At 31.0% G+C, this 14,478-nt stretch overlaps 2 protein-coding genes, 1 long non-coding RNA gene and 2 pseudogenes across 3 annotated transcripts; 4 read left to right on the forward strand and 1 right to left on the reverse strand.

Annotated features, from left to right (window-relative positions):
• The first annotated feature begins 521 nt into the window (after positions 1 to 521).
• Positions 522 to 2,572, forward strand: LOC130502294 (putative methylesterase 11, chloroplastic; annotated as a pseudogene).
• Positions 2,573 to 2,694: 122 nt separating this feature from the next.
• LOC108810534 (protein RALF-like 27) lies at positions 2,695 to 3,266 on the forward strand. Its single transcript, XM_018582640.2, has one exon. The coding sequence runs from the start codon at positions 2,704 to 2,706 to the stop codon at positions 3,115 to 3,117; it is 414 nt and encodes a 137-aa protein (XP_018438142.2). The 5' UTR covers positions 2,695 to 2,703; the 3' UTR covers positions 3,118 to 3,266.
• Positions 3,267 to 3,539: 273 nt separating this feature from the next.
• Positions 3,540 to 4,074, forward strand: LOC130502293 (protein RALF-like 27; annotated as a pseudogene).
• Positions 4,075 to 5,716: 1,642 nt separating this feature from the next.
• On the forward strand, positions 5,717 to 6,355 carry LOC130502292 (protein RALF-like 27). The gene has a single exon (XM_056997063.1). The coding sequence runs from the start codon at positions 5,806 to 5,808 to the stop codon at positions 6,145 to 6,147; it is 342 nt and encodes a 113-aa protein (XP_056853043.1). The 5' UTR covers positions 5,717 to 5,805; the 3' UTR covers positions 6,148 to 6,355.
• Positions 6,356 to 7,099: 744 nt separating this feature from the next.
• Positions 7,100 to 8,129, reverse strand: LOC108809906 (uncharacterized). Its single transcript, XR_001942927.2, has 3 exons — positions 8,011 to 8,129; positions 7,847 to 7,921; positions 7,100 to 7,403 (listed from the first exon to the last, which is right to left on the reverse strand). It is a non-coding gene; the product is annotated as an uncharacterized LOC108809906 (long non-coding RNA).
• Between the last annotated feature and the right edge of the window lie 6,349 nt (positions 8,130 to 14,478).

Below are 14,478 nucleotides of genomic sequence, written 5' to 3' on the forward strand. Positions count from 1 at the left end.
CATCACTAACTCCAGTTCTCAAATTGCTCTAACTAGCTACAACCATATCTCAGACTGTTTCAATAGCGGCAGTAACTCAAAATTGCAAACCATCTCTATAGAGGGTCCCAGCTGCCTCACAAAATGAATACACAAATAGCCATTCTACTTATCTAGTTTCTTCTTCTTCACCTTCTAACCATGTTGTTATGTATCATCGAAGTAACTTCATCCCACTTCAATCTTAGGATTTGAATGCGCCAACACATATACTATGTAAAGAGTGACCAACAAAAAAAAAAATGAAGTGTGGGCATTAAAAAACAAATATTTCTATTTTTTTTGTCAACAAAAAACAAATATTTCTATAGAAAATAAAATACTTTAAAAAAAAAACAAAAGAAAGTAATTATAAAATTGTAAGCACTTTCCCCTTTAGCATGGTCCCTCTCTAGACTCACGGTTGCACACGATGTGAGAAGGCTATTCAAAAAAGTTGCCAGCTTCTCTCCACCACTTTCACCTGAACCACCCCCCCCCCCCCCCCCCCGGCCCCCACGTCACTTCTCTCTCTCAAACTCCATAAAGGCCAAACCTTTCTTACTCTCTCTCTCTCTCTAAAACTCCATAAAGCCCAAACCTTTCTCTCTCTCAAGATCGAGACTTCGTTCATTCTCATTTCATGGGAAACCTCTGTTCTTTGTTTGCTCCGCCTAAGCCCGTCAAGAAGAGACGACCCATCACGAAAGCGTCAACCATTCGTACCCAGGTCAGCTTCGGGTCCTAGGAACAGGCTCAGATCGTCTTCTTCTTCCTCTACGAGGGACAACAAGTTCGAAGATGCCATTTTGTTCGGACACCAGAACAACGGCGGATCGCTTCCGTTCGACCGGTCCGCGTCGCAACGTTATCCCTGTCTCCGGTTCGAAGAAGAATCAGTTGCCTCGGAGCTCCAGCACAAGGTCAAGATCCTCCACGGATCCTCTGTTACAGCCTTAATCAGTTTCTTCTGAACAAGGTTTTTGACTTTGAATAATATTTCTTGACTAAGTCAAAGACATTCCTTAAACTCGTGTCTTAATTATTTAAAACATGTGAAGTTGTCTCAAATGGTATTTGAATAAAGAATCTACAGATTGGATTCTCATTTTCTGTAGATTCTTTAATTTTACTTTGTTGGCTCAACCACTTTAGAGGTTGGTGTTAGTGTCTGCTGCATCTATTTTTCTTTCATTGATTATGGATAATGGTTTGATTGTGGTGACTATTTCATCTTAATCAAGGTCGTCCCTGAGATTTTGTGGCTGTAAACAATTTTGTTAGAATTTTAATTCGAAATATTTTTTTTACAAATTTGCGGTTATTTTTAAAATTTTAGGGGGGCAATAGGGCTAATGTTATGCTCAACACCGCCCCTGACCTTAATCCTTCTAGATGATTCAGTTTCTGTTTGTCCTAAGTACCATATAAACCTCACCAGCTTGCAAAATAGGAAACAGTTTAATACATTTTCTTGGTTTTCATTCTTTATCTGGAAGTTAACTTCATAGTTCTGTTCTTTGAATAGGGTATAAAAGCTAGATGACGTGGAAACAAACCATTTTATCCCTCATCCATGGAGGAGGTTTTGGAGCTTGGTGTTGGTACAAAACCATCGCGCTCCTCGAAGAAGATGGTTCAAAGTTACCTCCATAGACTTAGCTGGTTGTGGTATCAACTCCTACAATATAAATAGCATCTCCAGTTTGTCACAATACGTGAAGCCACTTACTGATGTTCTTGAAAAGCTTCCCACAGGAGAGAAGGTTCTGTTTTTTTCTGTTTGCTTCTAATTTCATCTTCTTGAAAAAAAATGTTTTTTTGATGTAAAAACATTTGCAGGTGATCTTGGTTGGTCATGACTTGGGTGGAGCATGTATATCTTATGCTATGGAACTGTTTCCTCTCAAGATTTCAAAAGCTGTGTTCCTCGCTGCAGCGATGTTGACTCATGGTCAGAGTACACTTGATATGTTCTCGCTGCAGGCAGGTCAGAGCGATTTAATGAGAAAAGCTCAGATATTTATCTACACAAATGGCAACGAACACCCTCCAACCGCCATTGACTTAGACAGGTCTCTTCTTAAAGACCTTTTGTTCAACCAAGCCCTTCAAAGGATGTTGCATTGGCTTCTGTGTCGATGAGGTCAATCCCATTTGCGCCGGTTCTTGAGAAACTCTCTCTCTCAGATGGTAACTATGGATCGGTGAGACGGTACTACATAGAGACGCTAGAAGACAATGCCATACCAGTGGCTCTCCAAGAAAACATGATCAATAGTAGTCCTCCTGAAAAAGTTTACCGGTTAAAAGGTGCTGATCATGCTCCTTTTTTCTCCAAGCCACAAGCTTTGCATAAACTTTTGCTTGAGATCTCCAGGATTAGAGGCTCTCACATGTAGGTGCCTTCATACATTACATTTTGCTCTCTTCCTTTGTAATTTCTTGTTTCTTTTTACTGTTAGTTTTGTATTTATTTCTTCTTGTTGTTCTGTTTTCACCAGAAACAAAATGTTCATAAAAAATGTTATTTATTTTAACCATATGATCAATAATATCAGAATAATTTGTTGTTTAAATGAATAATATATGTATGTGTCTACTGGAGTCAATGACCAACCGCAATTATTAGACCAACAAGAATGAATAAAAGATTGTAAACTAATGTGCACATAACAATATAAGATGATATGTGATGCTTATCATCTTCTTGTTCTCATTACATTCCACAACTCTCCTATCTTTCTAGACATGACAAGATCAGTTTTCTTCTTCTTGTTCTTCACTGTCTCTCTTCTGCTTCTTCTTGTGGCGGCTTCTGCAACCGCATCTTCAGGCAACACCACAAGTGGGTTTAGTTACGGTGGATGTGCTTCCGGACAAACCGTTGGAGAATGCATAACGGCGGTGGTTGAAGATGAGGAGGGAGTTGAGGCGGTGGTGAGGAGGATTCTGCAACAACAGAGGAGGCAACTAAGCTACGCAGCTCTGCAGAAGCAGCCAACTTGTAATGGTAAGATCGCAGGTAACTGCATAGGAACAGCTAACGGGGGAAACGCACCATGCACTTACTACAACAGATGCAAACGTGCCACTTAGCTAACTTTTTGTTAGTTTCTTTCCCCTTTTATTTGTTGTATATGTTGTTTTGTTTCATCTCTTCTTAACTATGTGTGTTTTGTTATCTTCCTATTTTCCTTGTTTAAGAGTTTAATACTACAATAAGATACATTGTATTTGGTCTTACTTAAAGCCTACTTGCAAGTAATATAAGGATGAAATGAAGAAGGATACAAATATATAGTGACCTCTGCGTTGTCAAATGTATTTGATGACGTTTTATGATTCACATAAACTATGTTATACATTATGTGAAGTGATTGTACATTTTTAAGGTTAACTATTTCAGTAAATGGTAGATTTGGGATCAAAAAAGACGGAGCCGACAAAATCAAATAACTAAAAGACAGTACTACTAAAAAAAAGGACAGTACTAAAACTAATGTGTGGATGTAAAGATAACTGAAAAAGGATATTTTCTTCCTCCTCACATATAATAATTCCACATCTCCTAGCATTCTAAGCTTTAAACATGAACAAATCATTTTTCTTCTTCTTCATCACAGTCTCTCTTTTGCTTCTTCTCGCGGCTGCATCTACATGGAACGGCACAAGTGAGTTGAGATATGATGGATGTGTTCCAGGAGATAGCGTCAGAGAATGCATAATGGCGTCGGCTGAGAAGGAAGAGGTGGTACGGCGGATTCTGCAGCCAAGAAAGGTTATAAGCCCAAAACCTCTGCAGCGACAGCCTGCTTTTCCCCTGTAATATCGCCGCTAATTGCATCAAACAGGTTAATGGGAAAGACGCAACTTGCACCTACTACGACCGTTGCCAACGCTCAGCTTAAATTTTTCCTCTTCCTTTTTTATCATTGTATCTATTATATGTTGCTTTTTCCCCTTAATCATGTGTGTTTTATGATAATTTGGTTAAAAAGAGTGAGTGGGTGTAACAATAATAAGCAAGTTGGTCTGTTGAAACAAAAAAGAAAAGGACTCCCCAATTAAATGCATGATGAAAACCTAAGGTAAAACAAGTAGAAGAAGATAAGAATGAATAAATTATTTTCTTATTTCACAGAGGACTTGGATTATAAAGGTTTATTCAGTCAAACCAATTAAGAGAAGATAGCTGTCCTTAAAAAGAAAATGGCATCGGATCCAAGAGCATCGATATAAGTTTTTTGAGCTAAAGCTAAAACTAGTGATAGCATTGTAGTGCACATTGTCGTGCTTGATTGTTACATATCATAGGCCCGCTGCTTTGGCTTTTGATTGGAGTTGCAATCTGAATTGACTTTTTCACAATGGAAGAGGTGAAAGTAAGTGTTATATATACATATATATATATATATATGTATATATATATTTGCATGCTTGCAAACTATCTGCAGGTATTTTCTATAATATTTTTTTTTCCTGAAGAAACAGAACAAGAATAAATAAACACATATATAAAACCTTTAAAAGACTGGAAAAGAAACACAAGAAGAAAACATATAAACCTTTTAAAAGACGAGAAAAAAAAAAACAAAATTACCAAAATTACCAGTGCCGTCTCAAAATATTTATAGACAGTATTCAAAATAATATTAATGGTATATTTGAAGAATTAAATTTATAGTTCTAAATGTTAATAACCCCATCTATATTTATAGATTCTTTTGAAATTATAGATCCTAAATTTAAAAGTATAGTTATTTAAAGTTTAAAGTTCTAATTCATGCATCTTCTTTTTAGAATTCTGTTTCTTTTAGAATCAGAACCATGTTTGACTACTCCATTGCATATGCTAAAAGACGGTTCTGAAATCACAAAGCGAAACAGAAAAAAATAAAAAATACTGAGGTAGAAAGATCTATAATGAGCCACTTTGAAACGGAATTAAGTCCCTTTGAAACACCAATGAGTAAATATGATTATTCCAAACACCTATGAGAGGGGGTTAATTAGGGCTACCCTTGGCCATCTCAAAGGAGAAGTTTATGCAAAGCTTGTGGCTTGGAGAAGAAGAAAAAGCATGTGCAACGCCTTTTAACCAGTAAAGTTTTTCAAGTGGACTACAATTGTTGATCATGTTTTTTCGGAAAGTCACTGATGTGATGTTGTCTTATAGCGTCTCTATAGTAATATATAGCAAAACCAGATTGTTCACCCAGAAGTAAAACAATAGTATGTAGTTGTTTCGTACCTGAGCCCTTTAAAAAAAAACAAAAAAAAAATTGTTTCGGACCTTTGTATAGGATTGGAGAAGAACAACTGACTTAACGGATGAAAAAAGTAAAATAAAACAAAAACAATAGTCAAGTTACATTATAAAATACACATACAATTTGATTTGCCTAAGTGTTCTCGTTCGTGTATCGATCGGTTAAGGACTCCCAAATCTATGATCTACCGAATTGATTAAAGAAAATACAATCATTTGTTACTTAAGTTGAATAATATATGTGTGCATATGTATGATAACATATAAGAGAAAAATTGTCAAGCTAGCGCAATTATTAGATGAACAAGAGAATGAAGACAAAAAAAGAAATCAATGTATGAACATTTAATTACTTTCTTTTTAAACCAAAAAAAAACCCCACTGAATTTCATCATTGACTTATAGACTTATTATAGTCAATGCTTATAGTAAACTAAAATGTAGGGATATAAGATAAGAGGGTGTGATCGTCTTCCTCTCATTCATTCCACATCTCTGAGCTTTTAGCTTTAAACATGACCAATTCAGTTTTCTCCTTCTTCTTCACGGTCTCTCTTTTGCTTCTTCTCGCCGCGGCTTTGGCAACTGCATCTGCAGGGAACGCCACAAGTGGGTTGAGATATGATGGATGTGCCCCTGGAGATACTGTCGGAGGATGCATAATGGCGGCGGTTGAGGGGGACGAAGAGGGAGTTGAAGCGGTGATGGGGCGGATTCTGAAACCAACAGTTATAAGCTACGACGGTCTGCTGGGAGCGGCGGCTTATAAATGTAATATTGCCGCTAATTGCCTCAAACAGGTTAATGGGAAAGACGCAACTTGCACTTACTACAACCTTTGCAAACGCTCAGTTTGAATTTGTATTCATCCTTTTTATATATGTTTGTAATTTTGTATATGTTGCTTTTTACCCTTGATAATGTGTTTTTTATGATCTTTTGGTCAAGAAAAAAAGAGAGGGGATGTAACAATAATAAGAAAGTCGGTCTTTTGTAACAAAAAAAGAATAAACAAATCATCCATAAGTTCTGTTAATAGATGTTAACAGGGTGTTAATCAGAGAACATCTATTTTCTAACATCTCAGCTTTTATTATGTCAGTTTGAGAACATCTCTTACATTAACCTTATTGCATTAGCATCTAAGATGGGTTCTAGTTATAGATGACCTAAATTTATTATTCTAAATGTTAAAAAGAAATCAAGTCATCTATAAGTTGACAAGTGTGATTAGGAGTTCTAAAGAATATGAACAAGTGTGATTAGGAGCAATGTTATTGGTGGGTATTTCAAAACAATTATCTCAACAAATTGATATTACTATTTTGATTTAACTTGTTTACATAACTAAAATTAAAAGTTCAAAAAGAATTAAATCATCAATACTTGGACAACAAATAAACATGTGGCATTAGAGGCTCTAATGATTTTCTCATTGACTCTCATTTGAGAATCTCACACATTCTCTTTCTTATTTACTAATTTATTTATTTATTTTAAAGATGAGAAACTCATCTACATACTTCCATTGGAGTAGTTTTAAAATATCTTCAATGAGATATTTTTCTTTGCCATTCTCCTTGTTAAGAAAAATAAAAATAGGAGAGAAATATAAGAAAAAGGTGTGAGAAGTGAGCATTTTTATCCCTAACCCCCATTAGGGTCTCTTAATCATTTATTTAGTAATAAATTTGTGTTGAAAACTTTAGTTAAGAGACATTTCAATTGTTGTCCTCCATTGCAAGTTTCTTAAGTAAAGTTTCTTAAAAAAAGTTGAAATAACTTGAGAAAGAAGAAACAACTTGAGAAGGAAGAACAAAGACTTGTGAATACACTTTCAACGTAACTACAACAATACAATATACATGTGCTAAACAAGAAGAAAACAAGACCACAGGTCAGAACCAATGGCAAACTGACCTGCACTGCTTGTTGGCATGGTGAGGCAGTGACAAGTCTTGCGTGTACTTGTTCCATTGTTCCTAATTCCACCTGCAATTATCAGTACCATTCACTCCACCAGAAGACTCATCAATGTCAAAGTACGAGTGATGTCCTTCGATAAAAACAGAGTATGTGAAGACCATCTCCATGTCACTTGGGTATGAAGTCTCTGCATCATATAAAAAACAGAAAGCTAATGAGAGCTAAGTAAAATAAAAACTTTAAATGTAAATGTTTTTTGACAGACCTCTGATTTCTCAAGAAGTTTAATTTTGTTAGCTATGATTGTATTTCTTCTACACTACAAAAACAAAAAATAAATATGTCTAAAGAGTAAAATATGAAAAGAACTAAATATACCCACTTATTTTCAAATTATTGACGGTTTTACTTTTTTAAATTTGTTGCAGATTATTTGTTTTGTTTGTCTTTTGTTTTCTTCCTTGGTTTTCTTTTTTTTTTGAAAAGAATCTTCCTTGGTTTTCTTCCTTCTATGTTTCGGTAATTCTTAGGATGCAAAGAAAGGTAAGTAATTTCATAAATATATAAGCCATCGAAAGAACAGATCTATAAATACGCATCTTGTAGATAAGATTGGCAGATTTTTCTTACCTTCTTTACTGACAAAACTTTGATTTATTCATTCTTCTACTGAAAAGTTAAGCATACTCAAGTTCCATTTTTAACCTGCGATAAACAATTAAGAGATTATTAATTGAGAATAAGAGTAAACTGAATCTAAACAAAAAATAATCATAAACTTGAATATTTTTTACCAGTCAAGAATTCAACAGAAAATAAATGGAGGAGATGAAAGAGACACGAAGAAGAAAAGAGAGAGAGAAGGAGAGGAGAATATAGACTAAAATAAACAGATAAAATGTTTATAAAAGATACAGTTTCAACTTTTAAATCGTGATCGTGTGAGAAATTTTAGGAAAAGTTATTTTTGTTTTAGAAAAATTAGGATTAAAACCAATTTTTTGTAGAAATTATATTTTGTACATTACGCCATGTGTCAAAATTCTATTCGCCAGACGACTTGTGATTTAGTATATAAAGAATAACAATATTTTTATATTTAGATATGCATTTTGAGTTTTTTTCCGTTGGTGATGCTGCTAGAGTATCTATGAATGGAGTTGTCCTTAAAGTGCATATCACATGTTAATATCTTGGAAGTTGAATTTAATACCTTGGAAATTGAATTTGGAGACGAGACCATAATTTATGTAGGAACATTATTTTATTATCGTAGGACAACTGGTATTTGTAAAAATAATAAGAACGTAAATTCAAAATTACAATATTAAAATCTATTGATAAAAAAGAATTGCAGAGTAGACATAATTAATTTCTTTCTATAAATCTTTAAACGTCCAGAATGTGACTGTGACGGTTTCATAGAACAAAGATACAATTGCATATGTTTAAAAAAAAACTGCATATGTTGATATCTTTCATCATTGAAGAAGATAATTTGTTGAACCTATTTTCGTGTTGCTGATACAAAAAAAAAACTAAAAAGAAATAATAATTCAATTGGGAGAATCATTTGTTTTTCTGCTAGTATAAATGTGTGTCAACTTTTCAGATGAATGAGATGATAACTTGATTTTATACTACAAAACCCAACAGGTACTTTTTCCATCAAGTGAAACATATGTTTGTTTTATTGACTACCAGAGTCTAACCCGCACATTCGTGCGGGTGTTTTTTCATTTTATAAAATTTGAAATTATTATAACTTTTTGATATATGATTTACATTTTAATGTTATGTATTGTATAACTATTAAATTTTATTGTTTATGTTTCTTATTCTTATTAATATATAATGATTTGTTTTATCTATTTTACCTTTTTATTATATGTTATTACATTTTTTGAGTTTGGTACATATAATTTGAAATAATAAAATTAAAAATATTCTTCAACATATGATTTTTGAAAAACATATAGCTGTAGAAAAAAAATTCAACATATCTTAATAACTTTATTTTGGTATAAAATATTACGTAGTTAAGAAATTTTAACTCGTTTAATGGTAAATGATAATTTACTTAAATGAAAGCATTTTCAAGAAATTAAATAGGTTAATTTAATAATTTAATTTTTTATTTTATTTTTATATAATACTTCTATCTTAATATAATACAGATTATAATTATAAATTTATAAGCACTTAACATAGAACTTTTTTTGTTTATAATAACATTTAATTAATATTTTATTATTAATTATGAAATTAACTAATTTAGAATTTAATATAAATGGTTTTAAAAGTTTAGTAGGATTTTTTGAATTAATTAATCTAGAATTTAATACAAATATTTTCAAAAGTTTAGTAGGATTTTGTTAGATTTCTCAACAGATTTTGTTATAATTAAAAATAAAATATAAATTCATAGATAAAATTAATTTATTATTAATATTCTTATTGATTATTATGTGATATTATGTAACTAATGAAATTGACCTATCATGACTTCTAAATAGTAGATAAAAATGGTACTTCTCTTTTAATAGAGAAAACTAGATTCTGACCCGCCCTTTAAAAGGCGGGTATATTTTTTTGTTTATTTTAATTCTCATATTTTTGTTTTTTGTTATTATATTTGAATTTTTATTTGTAATCATATTTGTGTGTAAATGTTAATCAAAATATATTTTATTAAATAATAGCAATTTAAAAAATTGATCTGATATACGCTCGGTTAGGGCTGGATTGCCGGTCGAACCCGCCAACCCGCAGATTTTAATTTTGTTTTGGTCAAAAAATATGATTCGCACAACCTCCAAACAAATAATTTGTACCGGCATCCACCCCATTTAATTTTGCGGTTATTTGCGGGTTATAAATTTTTAAAATAATTATTTAATTTAATTATTATAAAATATAAAAATATATTTATAATAAAATTTATATTTTTTTAAGTTACCATTTTTTTAAAAGGTGTTTACTTTTCTTTTTACTTTTATTTTTTAAATACTTTTCGGGTCGGCGGGTACCCGCAATCCAAAATCTACCAACCCGCACCACCTCGAATAAAATACTCACAACCCGCATCAGCAAATCGATTTTTCAAATAGTTGAACCAAATTTATGATCCGCCCTTAAAAGCACGGAATTATTTTTTGTCGACAAATTTATTAACCCTTCTATTTGTTCACTAATATGTTTAGTCATGAGCATCAGTTTTGATTCGATCCCCATTTCTTTTTTTTTTTTCTTTTTTTGGTTTCGGTTCTGTTGTGACTTTTGATTTTTTCAGTTCAAGAGATATATATGAACCGTTCAATTATTTATGAATTTAGGTTTAATTTTAATTTGATTATTATGTTTCCGGTTAGATCTGGATAACAATGTTAGAACCCAATAAAATTTTGAGTTTATTTTGGTTTTGCCGTTTCGGTGTGATCTCTGTTTTTTGGATAATTTCGAATAATTCAGTTAAAAATCACATTTTTGAATTTTTAAGAATAAAAATTAACTATTTTAAAATATTTTAGATAAAATATCTTGATAATTTGTATCTTACATAATCACACTTCTTTTTCACAGTACTATTTTTATCTTTTATAAACCTATTTATACTGAAATTTATTTTAATAATTAAACTAAATTACATTAAAAAATTTCTAACAACAGATAATAAATTAAACGCATCTATATATAAAATGTGTAGGTTGTGGCCGTTTATATATTAGATGTTGGTTTCAAATTGATAAATATAATCAATTTAATTTAAGTATCTAAAATAATTTTTCTTTTTTGACTTTAAAAATATTAAATATTTTTATATATGGTTTACAGTTTTAAGAGACAGAGATATTTATAGACATTCATTAATTTAAAATATTGCTTTCGTTTGATTATGTTTTATAAGAATAGGTTAGTTATGTTGTTCCATAATTTTAGGCTAAGGTGTAAATTTAATAATAAACTAGCCTTTCATCCGCGCGGGTTTCATGTTTTCTATAAAATAAATATTTTATATATTTTTAATACTCACTATATTACATATTTTTATATGATATGTATACGCATAACATCTTTATTGTTTATACATTGTAATTTTATCTCATTTTAATCATTTAGATGACATATTAGGTGTATATATTGCATTCATACGCATAATTGCATATATTAGGGTCAAAAAGGCATCTTTAGAAGTTTAAGGCGAATTCGTATGGATATTTCTGTGAATTTAGAAGTGTTGGGGCAAACGTGAAAACAACAGACAATTTCAGGGACCAAGGCAGAAAATAGAAATATTCGGTGGGTCTACATTCACTTTCAAAAAATTTGGGGCTAAATCAAGAGGATGTCTCTGCACAATCCTAATTGTGGGGCCAAACAGAAAGGAATCAATATATTGGAGGACCAAATCATAAAATAATCCAAAATGTGCCATTGTTGCTCTCGAGATCAAAGGGGATGCCGCGACGGATATCACGATGCTCACCGTAAGTCGCAGAGGAGGAGATGAACTCAGCGGTGAAGCTTGAACCGGCTCTCTCATGGTGGACTGTCGCAGATTGAGCTAGGCCATGGCCATGGGGAAGAAGCTCTCATGGTGGACTTCGCAGGACCAGATCCAAACACATCTTATAACTTCCAAACCATTTCCGCAGTCACTATTCATCTTTTAAAATATAAATAAGCTTGAAGATGAAACAACCTAGTAACAGAGGAAGATGAAAACTATCAAAACTGATAATCAAAAAACTTCAGCTGAACCAAAATTAAAGTCGGAAGAGTGAATATCCAAAAAAAAAAAAATGAAACTAAAGAAAAAAAAACCAGAAAACCCACGAATACTCAAAATTAAAGTCAGGTGATTTTCTAATGTTATAAAACGACTGTGTATCAGACAGTGGCATAAGTTAGTAATTTTTGTGCAAAACTCAGGGCTAAATACTATTTGTACTTCCCTTTTAATAGTTTAGATAAATTAGATATAAGTAAAAATAATAGGAAAAATAATTAAATGTAATGGTCCAATATATACTACTTGGAAGTAGATAAAAAATTCTCATGTTTTAATAGTATTGATTCATTTATTACATAAAAGCCATGATTGTTACAATTCAGGCTTTAAGTTACAAAAACTGAATTAACGGAGATAGATATTTGTTGATGTATATCAATATCATCACTAATTTTATAATGACTTGTGACAAAAAGATTAATATTTTAAGCGCAAGTTTATTTATTAAATTCAGAGGCTCGAAACTTGAGTCTGGTCCATCACCTTTATTCACTTAAGATTCGATTGTGTGCCATTTTATAAATATTACTCCATTCGTTTTATTTTACTTGTCATTCTAGATTTCGACATACAGATTAATAAAACTTTTAAGTTTGTATATTTACTAGATAAAACATTATTACCAATACATCTAACCAGATTTGAACCAATAGAAAATAGCTTAAAATAAAAAATCAATAAATTTTGCATTAAAATCATAAAACATTTTGAAACAAAAAAATTTGCTTTAAAAAGACATATAATTCAAAACGGAGAGAATACATTTCAAAATTTGCAAACAACACATTTTAGATATTCACCTTTTTGTTCAAAGCAACTCGGTTTTGACGTATAATTATAACTATTTTCATAATGTTCAACCCAACGGACGAGCATCTTTGCCTGAAAACTTACCAAAAATGGTCTAAGTCCAATTATCAAAAACGAGTTCTGAAACTTTACGCTTCCCATAAACATAAATGATAACTAGATTTTGACCCGCACGCCCGTGCGGGTGTATTTTTTTATAAAATATGTTGTTTTCATGTCAATATTAGAGTTGGATAAAAAATCCAAATCCAATAAATTAAACCGATCCTGATCCAAAAAGAAGTATCAAACCCAAACCAAAATTGATTAAATATCAAAATTTTGGTGTTTAGAGTACTGAATCTGATCTGAACCAAAGTATTTAAGACACCCGAATGTATTTGAAATAAATTTATATACTTATATATATATATATTATTTTAGATTTAATGTATATAAAAACATCCAGAATATATATGATATTTTAAAATTGGTTTAAATAACTGAATATATATATATATATATATATATATAGTTAAAGTATACTCAAAACACCAAATAAACTTAAAATAATTATTGATTATCTATCCAAATATTTAAATTAAACCAATTTATATGTTAAATTCAGGTATTCTGACATATGTTATTCAAATTTGTATGTAAAAATCATTTTGTTTATATATTTTGAGAATTTTAAGTATATAATAAATTTTAAAAATAATTTAAATGGGTTAGCCGAACCTGAACAAACCCGCAAATATCTGAATCGAATCCCAATCAAAATTTAGAAATGTCCGAATGTGACTAAAATCTTTGACCCCGAAAACTTGATATCAAAACAAACCCAAACGGAACCCGAATGAGTACCCGAACGCCCACTCATAACTCACAATCTTTTTTTTCCTTTTAAATCAGAGTAAACATATAATTAGGAGTATTTTATATGTACTGAGTTAAATTTTATAGAAAACAATTATAAAGTTCGGATCTCGGTGAATCTTTTGGTAATATTCCTAAAATGCTTTTGTTATGAAGATTAGTTTAGTATTAGAATATTCTCTTTACATACCCCAAACTGACTTGAATTGGTCGATCTAAAAAAATATCTACACCAAGCTAAATATTTTGGTTCGGTTTAGTTTTGTAAGTTAATAAATGATGATTAAATTATTGAAAATGCAAAATATTAATTCAATGGCATGTAGTTGTAATTATTTAGAAATATTATTTAATGGTCCAATATAAACTATTTGCAAGTAGATAAAAAGTTTTTCACATATATACATATATATATATATATATATATAATTAAATTGGATGTGATGTGCAAGGTGGTTTGTTAGAGAATATACGTATGATTCTGATTGTTATCCTATAATAATGCTGATTGGTTAAATATAGGAAATGTTTAAAAAAATTTATTGATCTAATTGTGCAATGAATTTATTAGTTTAGATTTGGTGAACCCAAATTATCTTTAAATATATTCTCAATCAATTTTGACTCATTTAAATTAATTGTCAAAATTACTCCAAAAAATCAAAAAGTTGTAAATATAAGAAGAACAGCCGATTGAAACACTAATGTAACAATAGTTATGAAAGAAAACAATGCAATCGTTTAGTTTTATATATTAAAACCATATTTAGACAAAAAAATATATTACACATCAGGTTTTTGA

The sequence above is a fragment of the Raphanus sativus genome, unplaced genomic scaffold (assembly GCF_000801105.2).
Source record: "Raphanus sativus cultivar WK10039 unplaced genomic scaffold, ASM80110v3 Scaffold0487, whole genome shotgun sequence".
NCBI lineage: Eukaryota > Viridiplantae > Streptophyta > Magnoliopsida > Brassicales > Brassicaceae > Raphanus > Raphanus sativus.

Coding starts and splice junctions, on each gene's coding strand:
- LOC108810534 (XM_018582640.2), top strand. CDS start 2,704: ATGATATGTGATGCTTATCATCTTCTTGTTCTCATTACATTCCACAAC.
- LOC130502292 (XM_056997063.1), top strand. CDS start 5,806: ATGACCAATTCAGTTTTCTCCTTCTTCTTCACGGTCTCTCTTTTGCTT.